The 23,481-nt window shown below is 34.2% G+C and overlaps 1 protein-coding gene across 1 annotated transcript in view; it reads left to right on the plus strand.

Annotated features, from left to right (window-relative positions):
* ITGBL1 (integrin subunit beta like 1) overlaps window positions 1-23,481 on the plus strand; it is a 372,886-nt gene that overhangs the window by 316,585 nt on the left and 32,820 nt on the right. Inside the window, exon 8 of the mRNA XM_031958632.1 lies at window positions 19,420-19,536. Within this exon, the coding sequence (XP_031814492.1) occupies window positions 19,420-19,536 (117 nt within the window). The remainder of the gene's footprint in view (window positions 1-19,419; window positions 19,537-23,481) is intronic.

Genomic DNA, 23,481 nt, shown 5'->3' on the forward strand with positions numbered 1-23,481 from the left:
AGAGGCAGAAATAGAGATGAGATAGTCACAGAGAGACATGTGTGTGTGAATTAAAAGATTAGAAAGGTAGGAATGGGCCAGATTGTGAAGGGTTTAAAAAACTGGAGAGAGGTTCATGGAGTGTTTAGAAGTAGATGGAGAGAGGAAGCTCAGGTAGCTAGTGTAGACTGATTTCTCAAGCACTTTAGCAAAGATAGGGAATTATCCAGAGTAAATGAAAATGATACAGGACAGAGATTCTAGCAGTTGTTGGCCTTCTGCAAGAGAAGGCATTTCAGGTGAGTTATGAAGGAAACAAGGATTGTGAGAAAGGAAAGGAGAGACACCATTCCAGAAAAGGGGAGTAGGGTTATCAATGAAAAAATTTAAAGATGGAAGATAGAGTGCTGTGTGGAAGGCAGAATAAGTACTATTAGAAATTTAGGAAAGACCAGGCTTTTAAAAGGTTTGATTCCAAATAAAACACTTAAAATAATTTGTTCCTGAAACTAAATTAATAGGGAGCCACTAGACTTTACTGAGTATATTTAACAGGGGTGTGTGTGTGTGTGTGTGTGTGTGTGTGACATATAGAATCATATATTTGTCTATATATACTTCTGCTTACATTTTATATTTTCTTTATACCATCCCTTTAATAGTACTTTGGAATAATGATGATTATATCTGTTTTCTGTGCTTTGGAAATATTAAAAAAGCTAGTACTTGGGGTTTTTCTTGTTGTTTGCTTTTGTTTTTGTTTTTGTTTTTTTGGTGAGGCAATCAGAGTTAAGTGCTTTGCTTAGGGTCACATTGCTAGCAAACAACACGTGTCAGATTTGAACTCATTTTCTCCTGACTCCAGGGCTAGTGTTTTATTCACTGGATCATCTAGGTGTCTCTAATAGCTTCTTTTGAATAAGCATAGCTAGTCCTCCTGAAGTCGATACTACAAACTAACTGTGTATTAACATATATTTTTTTAGAATCACAAGATTTAGATCTGGAAGGAAATTTTGAAATCATAGACAGAGTTCTGGATCTTAGAGAACATCTAATCCAATCCCTTCATTTGAAGGAACTGAGATTGAGAGTGACTAAGATCACAGGTAGATCAATTGATTCAGTGGTTTCATTTTTTTTTCTGATGAGACAGCTGAAATTTGCTAGAGATTATATTGAAACTCAGGTTTTCTCACCCTAAATTCTGCTTTTCTTTAAATTAGACCAACTGATTGCTTTTTTTTTCCTGACATGTTGAAAAAAGGCAAACAAAAGGGATATGTATGCAAATTAGAGGAACCAAATGTTTCCCCTTTCTATTTTTCTTCAAGGATCCAATTTTATCCACATCTTAAGAACTATTTCTAAACTCAACTTTTCATAAAAACTTCCTTCTTTGGCCCAGTCCACTAATCTCTCTTCCTTCTCTGTAGTTCCGTGGCATTTACTTATACACAACATCCATTTGGCCTGAATAGTACAATATTATTGTTGGACTTTGATTCAAGAGGATGTGGCTTCAAATCCTGTCTTTGAATCTGATCTGAATAACTATAAATATGTTATTTATCCTCCAAGAATTACACAATCTCCAAGTTTGTGAGTTCTGATGCTGAGAAGTAATTTCTTAATCCTTGACATATTAAGCCAATTTTGGTATAGATGATAGGACTTACTTGACTCCTGTCATATGGAGTCTGGTTTTGCTATGTGAACTTTTATTTCTCATTTCTACTATCAGATCAGACATCCCTTTCCAGCAGGAATCAGAGAATTATAAATTTATAGAATGTTAGGTTTAGAAGACATCTAAGATCCTTCCACATTTAGAGATCAGGAAGATGAAATCCAGAGACATTGATGTGACTTGACCCAAATTTAAAAAAGGCAAGATTCAAACTCTAATTGTCTGACTCTCAGCTGCCTCTTGACTCAGGTTATGTGTTTTCTGTAGTGCTTTGCATGCAATAGCCATAATGATAATGAGGCAAATTTAGTGAATACTCAACATTGTTCATTAAATACTTAATTTCAGAGATAAATTTTTGAGGCTAAAAAGAAACTGTTGAGAGATATTAAGTTATCTTATCAGTCCGTCCTCCCCAAACTCTCACAGAGGCATGAATATGAGAATACAGTTGCTCATGATAATTTATTCCATCAACAATATATAATAAGTTCCAATAGACGAGAAAACCGTGAGAAAATAGGTTCATTATAGGCCATTTTATTTTCATTATACTCTTCCCATGAGTAGTCATACCACCTTATTTTGAAGTAGGATTATCCCATTTTGTGGTTCTTTTGCTCAGGAGCTTGGAAGACAAGGTCTTTATGGAGCAGTAATGTCTCAATTACTGTTTCATAACTCTAGCCACCTATGGCAATCAAGAGAAAATTATGGTCCGAATAGACTTTATTGGTCTTAAATGCTCAAGTGCTTAAATAGTTTGTTTATGCTTGTGTGTCTTGAAATCAGAAGTAGCTATCCAAACATTCAGCTTCATTAAAGGTTTTACTTCTATCAGCAACAATTGATCTATAATGACATCGTAGTTTGTATCATTTTAAGAAGTTTCACCACCCAAGTCTAAAAGGGATGGCAAAAAGCTAACTCTCATCTCCAAGGTCGAGAGCAAAGTTATTCTTCTTCACTCACATGACATAGTGAATGATTTTTATTTGTTTTTAAGTGTGAGCAAAGTGGTACTGAATACCATAGTTTTTAGGTTTTTCCTTCCTGCTACATGATGTTAAACTTTTTTCAGGGATGTTTAGGATGCAGTCTGTAGGAGCCTTTTCAGCATAATCCAGTTGCTATGGTAAAGCTATTATTCCAGACAAAGAAGGAGCATCTTTAGTAAAGTGTGAACTCTTTTTTTCCTGTTTTATGTGAGCCTCTAATTATTCTTTAACTATTGAGTTTGTAATGCAAGTCTGGTTATCACAATAAAAAGTGAAAGAATAAGGTCATAGAGAATGTGCCTGCTATTATTTCAGTGGCAGATGCATGTGATAATACAATGCTCTTTCTAAGAGAACTCTTTTTGGATCCTGTAAATACTTTATTTTTTAATAGAGGAAAGACAAAGGGTACAAATGTAATGAGTTGAAATTAATGTTACCTGCTATTGCCCAGGGCAATGATGTGCATTTTTGAGAGTGTCAACTATACTCATCTTTGGCATGGACAACCACTGTAAAATTTAACACAAACTTTATTCAATGATGGCATAGAAAGGGCATTGAGAATGTGATTTACACCTTCCTCTTCCTACTCACCCCTCCAAAGAGGAAAAAAAAATAAAAGAACATCAATGAAACTTTTAAAAAGAATGCACATAGAGAACAGAAGGTAGATCACAGGGAAATCCAGACTAATAGGATAGCCTAAAATATTTTCCACATTCATTCTAGGTGTAAGGTTGATCCCCAGTATGGATTATTTTATGTATATCAAGGTTTCCCTTCTGGCTTTTCCTGCATTCATCATATTTAGAGGTTTTCTTTCTCAGTCAGTACAATTTCTTTCATGTTGTATGAAATGTTTAATGCCTTTTATACTTTTAAGTACCTTTCTACAATTTCTCTCTTGTGTGAGTAAGACCTTTAATGCCATTTTATGTAAGAGCTGTACCTGAAGGCTTTCCTACTTTCATTACATTCAGGAAGAATTAGCTTATATGTTTGAAGGAGTGCAATCACGGTGGAGGCTTTCCTATTCTCACTATATTTATATTTCTTTCCAGTATGTATTTCCTGATGTTGAATTAGACATTCTGCTGGAGTCTTTATCATAGTCACAATATTCAAAAAGTTTCTGACCTGTATGGATGTATTTTATGAGAGTATGTCTGAAGATTCTCTCACATTCTCCCTATGTATCCCTACGTACGGTTTCCAGGATCAATTTTCTGATGTCACCTAATGGATGACCTCTGCCTGAAGATTCCCACTTTTCACATTCATTGTATTTATAATGTTTTTTTCTTCAATACGAGCTGTTTGGTGTTCAAATAGGTATTGCTTACTGCTGAAGGCTTTCCCACATTAATTATTTGTATTGAGTGGAGATTTTTTTTTGGTACAGTAAAACATATAATGATACTAAAGGCTTTGCCACATTTCCCTAAGCATATACTCTGTGATAATAGGCATTAAATGATAAGCAAAGGGTTTTTGTAATCAAACTTTCAAAGATTATTTCTCAAGGATATTGTATTATGTTTAGTTCTTAAAAAAAAAAAGGTTTGAATTTAAATGAAAATTATAGCAATTCCCTGTTGAGGAATCCGGATTGATCCCCAGACTAGTGTTTCTTCCAAAAGTATCACATTCATGAATTCTTAATTTATTAATAATTGTTCTGTGAGTAACTTCTGATTTTCTGTGCAATCTACTTTTACTGAGCTTCTTTCTTTTTAACTTCATATCACAACCCCAAACTTCTTTTGAGTTCAGAATTCCAGGGTCAATCCTTAGGAGTCTCTCCTTAGATGATGTTCCATAGAGATATCTGGGTTGGGTGTTTAATCCTTGGTTTCATAAATATTCTTCTGAATAATGGAATCTTGGGACTTCTGTAAGAAGAGCTGGTGCTTCTCTTTTCTCCAAATAAGAGATCAGAGCTGGTTTGGGAACTGAAAATGATCAGGCACAGAAAGTTCTCAAAGTTCTCCAGCATCATGTCCCTGAACTGGGAAGGTTCCAACATTCCCCATTCCTCTAGAGTGAAATCCATGTTCACATCTTTGGAGATCAAAGATTGCTCAGGTCTAGATTTTAGGAGTAAAGAAGTCATTTTATTCTATTCTTCCTTTTCTTCAGTTTTCCTTTTGTGGGGAAGGTCAGAATCTTGAGATGCTAAAACTACTGTTTTGGGCTATGCTTGAGGTCTCAAACCAGTGTGGTGGTTCAGATTCAGAATTGGAATGAAGTATGATACTTGTAGATCATTCATCTGGGCAGCTTGGTAATGCAGTGGATAGAGTGCTGAGCCTGGAATCAGGAACAATCTACCTGAGTTCAGCTCTGACCTTAGACACTAATTAGCTGTGTGACTCTGGGCAAGTCACTTAACTCTGTCTCAGTTTCTTCTTCTGCAAAAGGAACTGGAGAAAAAAATGGCAAACCACTCCATTATCTTTGCCAAGAAAACTCCAAATGAAGAATTGGATACAACTGAAAAATGACTGAGCAACAACAGATCATCCAGTTTGGGGAAGAACCCTCAGATCTACAGCTTGTCCCATGAGACTCCCCAGATCCAGATCCCAGTGGGGTCCCTCTCAGGATCAGGTAGTTAGGGCCAGAAGATGGTAACTAGAAATGATCCCTAGAAGATATCATCTTTTCTAAACTTCCTCTTCAACAGATCAGGAATCCAAGATCCAGAAAAACTGAGTTATTAGTCCAGAATCCACAGAATGTAGAAGCTGGCTAGAATGCAAATTCAGATTGTTGGCCTCCACATCCATGATCTTCCTAAGATATTCCTGAAGATGACCCCAGGAATGAGCATACTGACATTGACCACCCAGTGATCCTTCCTTCCTCTCTCACTTTCTCTTCCTCTCTTCTCCCTTTCTCTTCCCCTTCCCCTCTCCCCTTATGTCCATCTCCCTTTCCTCTTTTCTCTCTTCCCCTCTTCCCCTTCCTGCCTTCTTCCTCTCCTCCTCATCACCTCTCTCCCTCCCTTTTCCCACCTTCTCCTTCCCCCCTCCCCTTCTCTTATACACACTCACAGATCCACATTAGCCCCTGAACTGACATGCTCACACATATTCACATTCATCCACACGGTCTCACTCATATATACTCACTCATCCACTCCCTCACAATAGGATGAAACATACTTATTCTCCATTAACCACATAGTTGAAATAGGACAGAATACCCCTCCTTGTATCTCACCTCCACCTCAAAGACTAAAATGTGGCTATAAAGTATCAGCTTCCCAAATTATAAAAGTAGGAAAGTATTTTACATAGCCTCAGCGATCCCTTCAGAGCTGTCTATAATTTTAATGTAATAAAAAATAGTTTTATTTATTCCTTGGAAGGAATCTGTAATGCGGGAGAAACTGAGGCAAGAGGTTTTTATTTTTTTAGAGAGTTTTTATTTTATTTGAAAGGGAGAATTGTGCTGGGGGCATGCTATCCCCAGGGCTGATGTCAAAAGCATCCTGCAAACAAGGTGAGTTCTCAGTGACATAAACACACACACACACACACACACACACACACACATGCACATATATATGTGGCTCAGATATAGGGGTAGACTGAGGCAGGGGTAGAGTCAGAGTTCTGAGAGCTAGGAACACACTGGACTATAAATCTGGTTCCCACAAGGTGGGGGGAGGCACCAGATATTCTGGTAAGTTGGGATAAAGAACAATGACAGTATAGGGAGTAGGACCACAATTTCTCAGTGATTTTGGAAGATTTAGGAGCCAGGGAGTCTGAACTCCCCCTTATCTTAAGTTTACACATTGACAATTTATAACCTCTGAGTTATCAGACTTAATGAGCCAGAGGAGGAGGGTTGCAACTAAGGGGACTGAGGCAGAACAATTAAGGAAACTGAGGTAGAACAGCTGGGGAAAACTGAGTCAGGACAATTTTGGGAAACTGAGTCAGGACAATAAAAGAGAATTGTGACACAACAATCCTAGATTTGGAAGCAGATGTCTTAATATCATTGGATTGGATTAAGGGTCAACTGGTTTTGCAGGTTAAGAAAACAAATTCAATGACATTAAGTGACTTGCCCATTGTCATAGAGTTAGCAAGTAGCACAGCCAGTAGATAGCCCTGTGTCTCAATGTCTGGGGGTTTACATTGTATTACTCTTCCTTTAAGGTCCTACAATAATTCTGCAACTCACTGCCCGTGTGACTTTGGGGGGGAAAAATCACTCTCGGACCTGAATCTTTTCATCAGGACAATAAGAGGTTGGAATGAGATCATTGTTAACATCTCTCATTGCTCCAAAAATGATGAGACTTTGCTATTTGTTATTCCACATGCACTTTCATATCTGCTCTGCTGGACAGTATTATGCAGTACTTTGGGTCAAGGTATTAAAAGTCATAATCTTTTACCAATTCTACTTAATGTCTCCTTGTGGAGTAGTGTTTTCAGGGTTATGACAGACTAAATATTCATTTAGTAGGAATGGAAGGAGTTTGAATATAAGACCACACCTGCTTTTTGAAGGCCATCAAAGCTAAACACAAAGAGACTATCTGTGGGGAGACCACATTAGTGCTTTTTGTCTCCACTTACAGGACTATCACCCAAGGATAGACCCTTATCACCTATTCTTAGAACTGTTGATAGAACTTCCTAATTGATCTCTTCTTCTAGTCACTAACTACTCCAACTAACTATCTGCAGAACTAACACAATCATTCCTCTGATGTACAAAACTGCTTTTATTATTCCCATGCTCAGGAACTTTTCATTTATTTATTTGCATTTATTGCAAATACTTTGCAGGAATACATTGATTCCTGAGTCTAGCATTTAGGGTCCTTTGCAATCTGCTCCAATGTACCTTACAATTAATTTAACAACACTGATCTTCACCAAATTTCTTTTCTAGACAAACTGGACCTAACTCTCTATCTTATTCATGTGCATTCATGGAAACCATCCCCAGATTGAGAGTAAGAATCCTCTATTTACTTTAAGGTTTAACTTTCTTAGCCTCCTCTCATAGTAATACTAACTTCCCCAGCCTCCTTTAAATCCCAACTAAAATCCCACCTTCTACAGAAAGCCTTTCCCCAATTTCTTTTAATTCTCACGCTTTCCTTTTAAAAATCATTTCCTAGTTATCTTACACATAGTTTGCTTTGTATATATTTGTTTGTATGTTGCCTGCCTACCCTTTTAGATTTTGAACTCTTTAAGGGCAGGGATTATTTCTGCCCCTTTTTGTATCCTCAATGCTTAGCACATTGTGGTACTTAATATTTATTGTCTGAATGAACTTACTTCTTCTGAGTTGCTTTTTCTGATAATAGAGTTATGGATGTTTTCCTTCCTAAATTTTCTTTGGATAAGCACTCCTTATTTCACTGTTATAGAGTATTTTCCAGTGGAAAAAAAATTTTTTTTCCTACCAGAGTTTATTATATTCCTTCTTTAGTCTTAGAGAATAGTCATGGTCATTTACAGGTTAAGATATACAGGATCTCATAGATAATATGTGTCAATGATGGGACTTAAAAGTCAGATCTTCCTAGGCCAGAAGTCAGCTCTCTCTCTCTCTCTTTTTTTTGGACTTGTGATTTTATTGATATAGAGAAGAGTTTAAAATTTTCCACTCGACCACTTTTTTGCCTGAGAAATTTTTATTTTTTTAAATTTTTTATAGTTTTTTATTTACAAGATATATGCAGAGGTGATTTTTCAGCATAGGCAGTTGCAAATTCTTTTGTTCTAACTTTTTCCCTCCTTTCTCCCACCTCTTCCCTCAGATGGCAGGTTAACCAATACACGTTAAATATGTTAAAGTCTAAGTTAAATACAATATACATGTCCAAACAGTTAATTTGTCAGCTCTCTTTCTACTATTCAAGGCTGCTGCTTGTATTTACACGCAAAATTCCCTAGATGAATAAAGGATTTTAGATTGTGGTAATTTTGGTGGTATTTTTGTTTTTAGGTCTTCAATGTTTAGCAGTGATTGATTTATAGTAAAGGTTTAGTTAAAAATTTATTCAAAATACAAAAAAAAAGTATTATTACAAATGTGTAGTGGTATTTTTAGGGGCTAAAAGAGGGTAGAAGTGATATTGAAATATTAATACTTTCTTGAATAATAGTTTAAGATGATCAAGGCCATAGAACAGTTTAAGAGGAGGGACAAGGAAGAAAAGATATATACAGAGTTAGAAAGAAGGTTTTCCTGGGATTTGGGAGTTGGATATCTCAGAAAGCAGGGGAATGTGATAATGAACAAGAGGAATGAAGAGACTTCCTAGATACCTATCAGATTGGCTAATATCACAGAAAAGAAAAATAATAAGTGTTGGAGAAAATAGAGGGAAATTGGAACACTCATGCATTGTTAGGGGAGTTGTGAACTGATGCAAACATTGTGGAGAGCAATTTAAAACTATGCCCAAAGGGCTATAAAAATGTGCATATTCCATGATCTGGGCATAAGATTTGTATCCTAAAGAGGATCATTAAAAAGGGAAAAGGACTCACAAGTACAAAAATATTTATAACTGCAATTTTTGTGGGAGTAAAGAATTGGAAACTGAGGGGACATCCCTTAATTGGGGAATGGTTGAACAAGTTGCGAGATATGAATGGAATGGAATACTATATGTTATGAGAAATGAGCAGGCAGATTTCAGAAGAAAAAAAAATCTGAAAAGATTTACATAAACTAATACTGAGTGAAGTGAGCAGAATCAGGTAAATATTGCACACAGTAATAGCAACATTGTCCAAGAGTCAACAATGATAGACTTAGCTCTTATCAGCAATACAATGAACCAAGACAATGCCAAAAGACTCTTTATGCAAAATTATCTCTGCATCCAGAGAAAGAAACATGGAGTCTAATTGAAGCATACTTTTTACTTTGTTTTTGTTTTTGTTTTATTTTTCTTTCTTGTGATTTTTTTCCCTTTTGTTCTTATTTTTCTTTCACAACATGACTAATGTAGATCTATATACACACATAACATCTATCAGATTATTTACTATTGCAGGGGAGGGAAAATAGGGAGGGAGAAAAATCTGAAATTCAAAATCATATAAAATGTTGATGACAAATATGGAAATATGTTTAGAAGAGTTGCATATGTTTACATTGGATTGTTTGCTATTTTGTTTAGGGGAAGGTGGAGGAGGAAGGGAGAAAAAATGCACATAAAATCTTACAGAAATGAATGTTAAAAACTAACTTTTACATGTGATTGGAAAAAAATTAAGTAATATTAAATGGGAAACAAAAGAGGAATGAGGAGAGAAGAAAACATTGTTACCAACTTTGCTTAATTAAGACTTTATTGATTATGACAATGAAGTTGAATCATGATTACTTTTGATTTTAGGAAGCAGTTTTCAATAACTGGGGATTTTTTGGTAGGTAATTAAATTATGTCTTTTAAAATTGTTTTTTGGACATCTTCCGAGTTGGTTGTAATGGGCATCATTCAAAGTTTCAGAATCAATGATGGTAGATTTAAGCCATTAAAATGGGGGAAATGGGGAAACTGTTGTACCAATATAGATTCTTCTTTCATTTTCAGATCCTGTGAGGGCAGATGTTATGAAGGAGTTAAATTAGATCTTGAACAAAAAGCAGTTGAGAACTGTTGATAAGAGGTGAAAGCTAAGGAGCCAGCTTAATAAAGTTTTGACCTTTCAGTTGCTAAAAACATAGTCCCTATAATCTTCATTTGATGAAAATCTTAGATGACTCCCAGAGCTACTTCTTTTCATTTCATCCTATAATTTGGTTGTACTGTTTTGTCCTACAATAGAAAATGTGTATTCGCAGTGGGGCTATCTCTTACTAGCATTGAAATAATGGAACTTTGTTTATAATTACTTTAAAGTCACCATTGGCAACATCAAGAACAGACATTTCTTACAGAGTAGGTAGATTTTAGTATCTTTAAACTTTTTGTGTATTATGGTAATTAGGTAAAATCCTTTTTATCTTAAAGAAAGTTTTATTATTTTATTTCTGTTCATTTTGGAGTCATAGGAGAACTTGCACATAGCTATGATGCATTAAGAATTTGTTATGAACACTAAGCTTTTTTTTTCCTATGTGAGTAGGGGTTTTTGTTGGTTTTTTGCTGAGGCAATTGGGGTTAAGTGACTTGCCTAGGGTCATAGAGCTAGGAAGTGTTAAGTGTCTGAGAGCATATTTTATTTATTACCTAAGTTATATTTATATGTTACATAAATATATAAATATAAATTTACATATATAAATATAACATTTATAATATATATTATAACCAAAGTGTCCCAGAAGTCTTAGTGCAGTCTTTAAATTTAATGATTTAAATTTTTAATATTTTGAAGTTTTTTAATCATATAAAATTATACTAAAGATTTTGGGACCCCATGTATTTCATTTATGCCACTTTTGGGAACAGACCATTATTTGAAATAAACTGCAATTTGGCTATACCCACTGTAGGAATAGACATCTATATAAGTCTTTGAGTCTTTCACATGGATATATTCTTAGGCTCCATCATGTTGGAGAGGTGACTGTGCTCAGAAAGTTGATGCATTGTACTGGATATATTTAGAGCACCATCTCAATAGCATAAATCTACTAATTTTGTCTGAGAATAAATCTCGCTAAATATTGCAAGATTTATCTCCAGGAAGTTGGTCACTAGAAGAAAACTTCTTCAGCCATGGTGTCTCAAAACCACAGACTCTAAAAATGTTTTCCATGGCAGCTAAATTATGCCAATTATAACATGACAATAATATAATTGATGATAGTTGCAGTAGTAGCACTTAAAGTTTTGCAATGCACTTTTATATGTACTACTACATATATATTACATTGTTTGAAACTCACAATTTTACAGATAAGAAAATTAAGATTGAGAGATTGTGACGTCCTCAGAGGCACAGAGCTAATAAGCGTCTGAGGCAAAGTTTGGACATGACATTGTTCTCTCTAGGTTATTATAAGAAAATCTCATTTTCCTTCTATTTCTCTGAACCCCCCATTTCTTATTCTTTTTTGCTGGATCTTCATTCAATCATCAGGTGTGCTTACTGCATGTGTTCCTGAAGACTGTCTATGTGGATTCTTTGCTGTTCTCAGTCTATATTCCTTCATTTGGTGTTCTCACCAGATTGCATTGATTCAATATTGTCTGCATGTTAATAATTCTAAGATCTACTTATCTAGGCAATGAGTCTCTGGATCCATTGTTCTTTTTTCCTCTGAAATTAATACTTTTATTGTCATTGTTGACCCTGGAAAAATTGCAAATTTGTGGATGATGTTTTTCTTTTTTTAGAATAGAAATTAATAGTATTTCATTTTAAAATATATATATATGTAAAAATAGTTTTCAACATTCATTTCTGTAAGATTTTGTGTTCCAAATTATTTCTCTTCTTTTCCCATTCTCCCCAAGACAGCAAGCTATGTGATATAAGTTAAACATGTACAGACCTTCTAAACATATTTTCATATTTATCATGTTCCACAATAAAAATTGGGTCAAAAAGGGAAAAAAACACAAGAAAGAAAAAGCAAACAAACCAAAAAAATGGTGAAAATACTATGCTTTGATCCACATTCAGTTTCCATAATTCTCTCTGGATGCAGATGATATTTTCCATCCCATGTGTACTGAAATTATCTTGGATCACTATATGGCTGAGAAGAGCTAAGTCTGTTATAGTTCATCACCTTGCTGTTACTGTATACAATGTTTTTTTTCTGGTTCTGCTTTCTTTCCTCAGCATCAATTCATACAAGTTTTTTCAGGCTTTTCTGAAATAGATTCTTCATCATTTCTTATAGGAAAAATAATATTCTACTACATTCAAATACCACAACTTGTTCAGCTAGTCTTCAATGCATGGGCACCTACTCAGTTTTCATTTCCTTGTTACTTCAAAAAGAGCTGCTATAAACAATTTTGCACATATGAGTCCTTCTTTCCTCCTCTTTTATGATCTCTTTAGATATAGATCCTATAGTGACACTGCTGGATCAAAGGATATGCACAGTTCATAGCCCCTTGGGCATAGTACCAAACTATTCTCTAAGATGGTTGGATCTGGAATCATTGTTTTAACTATCTAGTAATTAACTCCTATAGATATTTAATAACTTCTATAGATATTTAAAACTCAACATATAAAAAACTAAACTCATTATTCATTTCTCTCAACCTTCCTTTACTCCTAACTTCCATTACTTCTCAGAGCATTATCTTCCTCCCAGTTGCCAAGGCTGTCATTTTTAACTCCTCATTCTTTTTCATTGCCTCTCTTAACCATTCTGTTGCCAAGTCCTTGAATTTTCTACTTTTGAAACAAATATCATATACTATCCTCCTCTGTCACATACCACTATGGTACAGTTCCTAAAAACCTTACACCCCAACCTTTTCAATAGCTTTCTGGTTGTTCTCCTTGTCTCAAGTCTGTCTCCACACAAGTTCATCCTCCACTCAGCTGTTTTAACTGATTTTCTTAAGTTCATGTCTGACCATGATATCATATTAAACTCTAGTGGCTCCCTATTGCCTTAAAAATCTAAAACCTTATTTTCAAAATCCTTTATAACCTGACTTACTCCTATTTTTTCCACTTATTCCACATCTTATCTCTTCTCACCCCCCACCTTTACTCTTGGATCTAGTAACACTGACACCTTGCTGTTGTCCCATAAGACACTCTATCTTTAGCTCCTAACTTTCAGGAGTTTCATTAAAGAGAATGATAACAATGAGATCACACACTACAACACATGACTTTCTTAGCTATTCCCCATGTCTGTACTTCTCTCCTCTACTCATCTCCATCAACTAACTCCTGTGATTTCTTTCAAGTCCCAGCTAGAATTATATCTCTACAAATAGCCCTGATTAATCCCCCTAATACATCTACCTTCCCTCTATTGATTATTTTTAATTTATTCTGCATATATCTCATTTATATGTGATTATTTATAAATAGTTTCTTTCATTAGACTGTGAAATGCTTGAGAAAAGGAATCATATTTTCATCTTTCTTTGCATTTCCAGGACTTAGCAGAATTCCTGACATATAGAAGGCACTGAATAAATTTCTGACTTCTTGACTTGACTTATATTTCTATGATTTTGTATAAATCCTCTCTCATACTTGTGATGCACATGTCTCTCTGCCTTCCTTATAATCCATATCTTGCTTCTTTCAAAGCTCAGACAAAGTACTACCTCTGTAAGAGATTTTTTATGGGGGTGGATGTAGTGGAGTAGAAGCAGAAAGTCACTTTAACTCTCTCCAATTCCCATCCAAATAACTTTTAAATAATGCTTCAAATGGAATTCTGGAAGGATAGAAGCAACAAAAAGTCAAGGTGAAGTAGTATTTCAAATTAAGAAAAACTGATCCACAAAATGCTTCATTTTCAGAGTATTAGGCAGCAAAAATTACATAGAAAAAAGGGCTGTTAGAAGCATAGATTGAAAATCTAAAGAATGAGTGGATCAAAGAACAAATCACAGAAATAATCAACAATTTCATTAAAGAGAATGCTAATAATGAGATAACATACCACAATTTCTGGGATCAGGTAAAGCAGTACTTAGGGGAAATTTTATATTTCTAAACACTTACATTAATAAAATAGAAAAATAGCAGATCAAAGATTTGGTTATGCAATTGAAAAAAAAAAATTAGAAAAAAAAACAATGAAAAATACCAAATTGAAAGTTAAAGGAGATACATGAAAGCTAAAAAAACAAATATCACATTGAACTAATAAAATTAGGAGATGGTTTTATGAATAAAATAATAAAATAGATTGATTAATTGGTTAATTTGATTTAAAAAAAGAAAACTAAAGTTCCAGTATCAAAAATGAAAAAGATATATTCATTCATGAAATCAAAGCAATTATTAAGTACTATTTTGCCCAGTTATATGTTGATAAATCTAACAATTTAAGTAAAATGGATAAATATTTGTAAAATTACAAATTGCTCAGATAAATAAAAGAGGAAATAGGATAATTAAATATTCCTCTCTTAGAAAAAGGAGTTTAATAAGTCATAAATGAGTACCCTATGAAAAAATTTTGAGGACTATATGAATTCACAAGTGAACTCTACTAAACATTTAAAGAACAATTAATTCTAATGCTATGTAACCTACTTGGAAACTAATTTTAAAAAGAATCCTACTAAATTTTTTAACATATAGTGCAATAAATATAATACAAAGAAAGAAAACTATAGAACAATTTCCTAATTAATATTGATGAAATGTTTTAAGTTAAAATACCAGCAAGGAGATACATGGAACCCCAATGTGAAAGAGCAAACCTGGAATCCTTTCCTCTTGTTGGAGGTATGGCCAAAGTAGTACTGTAAATTGTGGAGATTTTATAAATTTCTGATGGGATTCCCCATCTATTCTGGGTGTGAGAAACCCTATTTTTCTTATTTGTGCCTTTCTATGAGCTGAGAAGTAAATACTTTCTAGGCTCAACCGAGTTCATTCAATTTAATAAGGATTTCTTACTACAAGCATACCTTAATTTTAAGCACCAAGGATATAAAGAAAGAACCAAAATAAAAATAGGTCTTGTCTCTGAGTAGCTTCCTTTCTACTCAGGGTTGTTGTTGTTGTTAAATCGAGTCATTTTGGATTCTTTGTGATTCCATGGACTGAAGCTAACCTTTTATCCTCCATTCTCTCTCCAAGTTTTTCCAATTTCATGTTTATTGTTTGCATAATACTATTTCTCTCATCTACTACCATCCCCTTTTCCTTTTGTCTTCAATCTTTTTCAATATCAGAATCTTTTCCAATGATTTCTGTCTTCTCATTATGTGGCTAAATTATTTAAGCTTCAGCTTCATTTCAGTAAACAGTCTGCTGGGATTTGAGGTAACTATTGTTAAGTAAATATAAATTTTCTGCAAGGCAAATACAAGTTATGTTGTGGAGAGGGAGTATTACTGACAACTGAAGAATTTGGAAAGAACTTGGGGAACAGCTGTGCTAAAGGCATATAGAAAGGTATTGAATGTCCCATATAATGATCAGTTAGGAGGGGAGTTTTTCTGGTCTGAAGTGTGCTGTGGAGGTTATAGAAATAATCTTCAAAGGTAGATTGAAGCCAGTCTGTCAAACAGAGAGTTTGTATTTTATTTATTTTTTAGCAGTGAAGGGAGTCTTTGAATTCTCTTGTGCAGTGGTTGTGTTTAAATTCATTTTTAAACAATATAAAATTTCCAGCCTTGTCTGGATGAATTGAAGAGATGATACCTGAGAAAAGGTATTGGGAGGTTGTTGTAATGGCCTAGATGAGAGATGATGAAGGCTTGAATTAGATTTTATCTCTGTGAATGGAGAGGAGAGTAACATTGTGATTTTAGAATTGGCAAGATTTGGCAAATAATGGATACAGGTAATGAGGAAAACCTCAAGGTTTAAAACCTCAATGGCTGGAAAGATGGCAGTTATGTTTGACAGAAATAGAAAAGTTTGGAAGGGGAAAGAATAATGAATTCTATATTGGATATGTTTTATTTGAGATTCCTATGGGCCATTCAGGTGATGTTCACAGGAAATTTATGGTTCATGCCTTGACCTCAGGAGAAGACTGGATGTGTAGATTTGGGAGTCTTCTACACAGAAGTGATAATTGAATCCCTGGTAGCTGACAAAATCACTGTAGGGAAAAATAGTGAAGTGAAATGAAAAGAAGACCAAAGGCAAAACCCCAGGATTCAACAAACTTTAGAGTGCACAAGACAGGTGATGGACACAATATATATGTTCTTGGGGGAGAGATTTCTTACTTTCATTGAGTAAGGGGTCTTTTGTCTATTGGCAACACTATCCCACTCCTGACCCATAATAGTCTCAAATGTTAGTCCTTTCTGATTCTTTTATGTGACTATATTTAGATGCCTTGTGAGCCTGAGTGCTTATATAAGATATTTGGTTCGTACCCTTTGTTCCTATCAGTGAAAGATATGTGATGTGAATGCCTAGTGAGAAGTATAGAAATCTACCCACAATGTACCTCAGTATTGAGAAGGAACTTCTAAACAAGGTTATGTACTCATGAGAATGGATACACATATTATCACAGATTGAGAGTTGGAAGGACCTTTAGAAATAATAAAGTCCATCCTCCTTTTCTTTTTGAAGCAACTGAGGCACAGAGATCTTAAGTAATTTATCCAGTCACACAATTTTAAATATCTGAGGCAGGATTTGAAATCAGGTACTCTTGATTCCAAGTTCAGTGATGTATCCACTATAGTTCAATCCTCTCACTTTGCTGATGTGTAAACTGAGATTGAGTTTAGGTAATTTGCTTAAGAACTACCAAGTCACAGATATAGGACTAAAACTCATGTTTTCTGATGTCAAATACAGTGATTTTTCCCCTACACCCCACTGAATATTCCATTACTTACATAGTGACAAAAGTAGGAACAGGAGCTATCCAGTAATAGTAGAAGTAGGATTGGGCAATCTGTGAAGCTCTTCAGAAAAAACTATGAGGGTTCATGTAGTGGTCATCTCTATGATGTATTCTAATTCACTTTTATAAAATAATTTTAGATTTAAAAAGCAATTTACATGAATCTGATTTTCTCTCTACATCAATCCTGTGAAGTAGAAAGTATTTTCATTTTACAAATGAACAAAGTGAGTTTATAGGGGTAAGTTAGTTGTCCAGGGAGAGATAGGGTATATGTGTATGTGTGGAGGGGGAGAGAAAACACATTTATTAAGTTTTCACTACTGTGTCAGGCACTGTGCTAAGTGTCGTACAAATAAAATCTCATTTGATTTTCACAACTCTGGATAGTATGTGTTATTATTATTTTCATTTTATATTTGAAGAAACTGAACCAGACAGAAGACAGAGTTAGTAAGTATCTGAAGCTGGATTGCTCTTCCTTGTTGTAGGGTCTGTTCTTTCTCTGCCTCTAAGTCAAGGCTGAATCCTGCAATTCCAAGTCCAATTCAACTCCATCCCCTCACCCTTTCATCCACTATGCCAGACTGCCATTGCTATGTATCTCTAAGGAGCCTCTATGAGGAGAGGCCCTAGGTCTTGTTTATGTCATTGAACTATACGTGGAGATGATTTTTAGTAACTTTTATTTCAAATAGACATTTGAATTGAATAAAAAATAGTATGTGACTGAAAAATTTTTTGAATCTATTTGGTCATCAAAGAGTCCATTTACTGAACTTTGTCATTGCTTCTCCTACAAGTATTAAGTTACATAACTAGATTTTATTTTTCTTATTGTAAAAACACAGATTACCAAAAAATATTTTGCCTCAACTCCTACAAACTGAATCCCTTTAATAAGGTTTCATAAATATCAGAAGATTGATGAAAGATAGTAGACATAGTCATGAAAATTTTGGTGGACTTCCCATAAGTATAGTGGCTGATCTAATAATAAATTGTAGAAGTTCTCTCATATTACAATTACATTTTAGAAAGATCAATGCCAGATTAACTTTAATTTAAAAAGCATTTTTTATGTATACACTGTTTGCAAGGCATTGTGCTGATAGACAGATAGACAAATAATTTATTAAAATTATATGAATGATATGTAGAATAAAATAATCTCTGTTCTCAAAGACATTGCATTTTGTTACAGAGAAACAAATTGTGCCCATATAAGTAAATAAAATTTATATGTTGAATAATGATCGAGCATAAATTTTATATGAAAGATAATTTGTTAACAAGAAAACAGTGATCACATAAGGTACAGTAGAAGAGTGGGGAAGGATGTGTGACAGGAACTCAGGAGGGATGAAACTATAGGAGAGACATCAAAGGATAGATGTTGCATTCTACTGATAAATTATAATAGCTTAAAAAGACTTAAAATTTTATAAATTCCTATTAATAACTTTCTGATTTCCTAGATCTCAGTATTTTCATATGTTCTGTATTTTATTTTATATCAGGAGCAAATAACAACCATTTCTTTTAAGAGCATCTAGTTGTTAAGAGCCTGTTATGATAGATATATTTGTTATATATTATATATATGTGTGTAAACATAAATGTGTGTATGCATAGTATGTGTATATATGTATATTTTGTTTATATGTATATGCATGTATACTTATAATTGATTTAACTAGTAGGTCTTTGGAATGTAAAGATAATAATAAAATGTTCATTTGAAAACAATATTTACAAACATTAATTTCAAGATGGCAAACTGAGTCACAAATCAAATTCTGGGTGTTTCAGGATATCCTTTAGTGTTGCACTGTTCAATAAAGATCCATCAACTCCTTTATAATTTATTGCCAGATATGAAATGCCACATGATTGAGTTGAAATTATGACCTCACTTGTTCTATTTCATTAAATCTGTGACAAGAGAAGTTTGACTCAATTGAATTATCTTTGTAAGTGAATGACCAGTGAAAAGATTTAATGGTAGAAGACTCTCTGGGGTAAATAGTTCATCAGAAATATTGCACAGCTTCTGTATCTGTTCTTTTTAGAACTTGTGTTTGAACCTTATCTTAGCAAGGACACAGACAGAATGATGGCTACTGAAATATTGGCAGGAATAGAACTGATTTAGGTTGCTTTTTGTTTAGTTTCTTTTGCTTCTTCCTCACCTCTCCCCTAATTTGTTATGATACTGTGGAGCTAATTTTACCCTTTTTCCCTTTATTGTCTCCCCAGGCAAATGTGAATGTGGTCAGTGTACCTGCTATCCTCCAGGAGATAGCAGAGTTTATGGCAAAACCTGTGAATGTGATGATCGGAAGTGTGAAGACTTGGATGGGACAGTCTGTGGAGGTACTATCCATCCCCAAAAGGGAAATAGCTATTCTGCCTTATATGTAACTTGTATTACTTGGAGCAGCTAGGTGGTACAGGGAATAGAGCAATGAGCCTGGAGTTGGAAAAATCTGAATTCAAATCCTTTCTTAGACTTAGACACTTACTAGCTATATGATCCTGGGCAAATCATTTAACCATGTTTTGCCTCAGTTTCCTCACTTGTAAAATACTACTGATAATAGCACCTACCTTCCAGGGATGTTATGAAGATCAAGTGAGATAATAATTGTAAAGTGCTTGCTATAGTGCCTGGCAGAGAATAAGCTCTATATAAATGTTAGCTATTGTTATTATTTGGTTAGCTGGCATTATCATGATCTCATAGTCTTGCCCTGTAGCTAGTATTGTGAAAGCTAATTTATATCTTCATTTTAACTGGAAGACATAACTTTATACACAGACATTAGAGCTTTAAGCCCAACAAACAATAATATGTTTTAAAAGTATGTTATTTCTAAGCATTCCTATTCCAAGAAAAACTCTTTATCACTTGAAAAATAGGTACCTATAGGTACAATAGAGAACTGGAGTCAGGAATATGTGATTTCAAATATGATATTAGGTATGTGACTGGGCAAATCACTTATCCTTTATCAAAGATTTCTCATCTCTGAAATGAAGGTATATTTTTCCAGGTCTATTTCAGGGATATTTGAGGTAATATTTATAAAGTACTTTATAAATTCCAAACCATTATATAAATATTTATTATTATTTATTGACCTTTTGCTATATTAGCCATTAATCCACAAGAATTACTATGACCTACCCCTCCATCTCCCAAATAAAGCTATAAAATTTCAGCTATAAGAGCAACTAGAGATCTTTGAATACTGCTTAATAAGAATTTTAAACATATCACTAGGCAATTTATTCTAAATCCTAGAGGACAAGTAAATAGTGGAGGATAAATTTAAGCTTTCTATATGGAGAACCAATTAAATCACCGATTTTAGAAGTTATCTCTTGCAACCCATGCTTCAACTAGATGATCTCAAACACTAATTCTCCAGCTTCTAGTAGCATCTCTAAGACCATTTTGATCAGTTAGATATGATATATCTTATAGTAATACAGAAATTTGCCTTATTGAAGTCCATCTGTTGCTCTTAGTCCTGTCCTTCAAAGCCAAAACTAAAAAAAAAAATATTCCTTTTGCAAATGACTATATTTCAACTAGTTAAAACAATACCATTATTTTTTCCAGCCAGTTTTCCTTTTTTTCTAGTCTAAGCATTCTCACTTTTTGATTAATTCTCATTTCCAACCTCTTACAACCCTGACTGCTCTCTACACTCTCTAGTTGTTTTGTTTCAATTTTTCGATATTCTTCCTAAAATACAGTGTCCGGGATACTAAAAAAGAGTAAAAAAGTATTATTTTTAAGCATTTTGGATACTGGAGATTTATTGATATATCTTAAGATCATGTTAGTTTTTGCTACAGTATATTGGTGACTCATACTGGGTTTGCAGTCCAGTAAAATACCCAGATTATTGTTACATGGAAAATAATCTACCTATGCTTCCTTTCTCCTAATTTTGATTATTTGAATCCCAGTATAAGACTCCTTCCTACCCCTTATAAATCTTCAATTTCATTTTATTCTTCAATGATCCTCTAGATATGTTAGATTATCAAGGTGTTTTCTTCATGATGATTATTGAATAAACATGATAGGAGAGACTGGTGACTGGGTGTGTAACATTACTGCATGGAATAAGAAAGCTCAATTTTTGGTGGAATTTTGATGGATTAATTTGTATTGATATTTTTCATTTTTCATTTACTACTTTTCCTAATGTATCTCTTGCCTCCCAAAAAGCTAATGAAGCTGGTATAGAGAATAGTTGAGAGGATGAGGAGGGAAAAAATCAAAAACAGATAGTGAATGTGATTCAGTGAAGTTTGAATGAAGGAACCTGATTTTCAGAGATTACTGATGGGACTGAATCATCAAGTTTATATCCAGGAGATTAGATGTCCCCAAAGTTGAGTATAGAGGGGGGAGGGGAAAGGACATTCATTTTGATGGAGCCTTGAGAGAAAATATGATAGGTTCTGTGCAAATAAATGCCTTAGGATCCTCTCATTCAGTGGTGAAAACATGGGAGCTATCATGAGAGAATTAATGAGAACTTGTATATCTGATTGATGCATTTCTGAACCCCTCTAGTTTCTGTACAAGCAAATTCAAATGAAATCAGTAGTAAGAGTGTGGGTACCAGTGAATGACAAAAGAGGCTACAACAGCAGTAAATCCAGGTATACAGTATCTAGGGATTTAACATTGTGTTTAAGTGTCTTGTCCATGATCACTCAACTAATAAGGATATGAGGCAGTAGATTTTCTATGTCCACCCTTCTATTCATTACATTATACTCCCTTTTATATAATTTGCTATAGACTATTCTCACCCCACAGTGTTTTTTCCTAATGATTTTAGGATTACTCTTAAAGTTAATCATGTAGTTTGTGGTGTTTCATGACGCATAATGGGTTTTTTTTTTTTTAAATAAAAGGTTTTGTAACAGGTTTTATTTATCATAATTTTATTCATCTTTTGGTACTGATAAAACCATGTAACATGATTTTTTTCACCACAACTTTATTTATCTTTTGGTGCTGATGAAACCTGGATTCCTCTGAAAGAAACAATATCCTTGTCTCTTCTCTCTAATACTGGGTATTTCTTCTGGACCCAAAGTGGAAGTAGACATACTCCGCCCTATTGCCACTTCAGTATTGCCACTATTATTTAGCAGTGTCTCTTCACTTGAGATTTACTCAATTACCTAACTTTTGAAGTCTAGATTCTTGATACAAACATATACTAACTGCTAGGTCTTTCTCAGGTTAATCAATAAGCATTTGCTTATCTATGTTTGCTATTTGTCATGAGGATGCAAATGCAAAAATGAGACAGTTCTTTCCCTCAAGAAGGCTGAGGGGGAAATATAATATGCTAATAGATAAGCAGATACAGAATTATATACAAAATAAATATAGAGGAATCATGGGAGATATTAACAACTGGAGAATCATGAAAAAACTCTTAAGAAGATGTGATCTGAAGGATAAAGAGAATTAAATATTTCCAAAGATAAGAGTAAAATAGGAGAGTATTCTAGGAATGGAGGCAGAGGACTGGCTTTGTAAAGGTTCTAGGTAGAGATGCAATGTAGTGTAGATCAAAGATTTTTAAACTGTTGAGGTACGACTTATGTGGGGTCACATAATTCAATGTGGGGATTGTGAAATTATGATTTATTTTCAGAAAAGTTTGATTGATATACCTATTTCATATGCCTATATACTTGGGGTCACATAAAATTTTCTTGGGCAAAAAGGGATGGTGAGTGATCGTTGGGGTAGATTAGTCTGTCCCTACTCAGAGTTGTGAGGCTGGAAAGAGAAGTTGGAGTCAGACTTCTTTGTCCCCCAAAGTGAATCAATACATTTGGGGGACAGCAGATATTAATAGCTGGGCAAATGGGATAAAGAAATAAAATGACAGCGTAGGCGAGTATATAAATGGGAAGGACGGAGGACTGGAGGACGGCATGGAATAACTTAAGTATCCTTAGCAAGTCTATGAGTAAAATGGTCAAAGGATTATGACTTCTTGAGTCTCTTAATAAGAAAATTTGCTGGAGAATGATAGAAGTGGCAAAGCCATGCAAGAAAAAAATATATGCTGATAATGAGACATGAAGATGATGCTGAAGAATGGATTTTATTTGAAGAATGGAAATTGGTATATTGAGAAACTACTTTCTTTAAAAGAATATTTTGAACAATATTCTGGCTTATGAGAAGGGATATTTTAGCTGTTTTGAACTAAACTTTGGAGGAGTTCTTTGGAGGAGCTAAGACAATGAATAATGGATTTATTCATT

This window comes from Sarcophilus harrisii, chromosome 3 (assembly GCF_902635505.1).
Source record: "Sarcophilus harrisii chromosome 3, mSarHar1.11, whole genome shotgun sequence".
Lineage (NCBI taxonomy): Eukaryota > Metazoa > Chordata > Mammalia > Dasyuromorphia > Dasyuridae > Sarcophilus > Sarcophilus harrisii.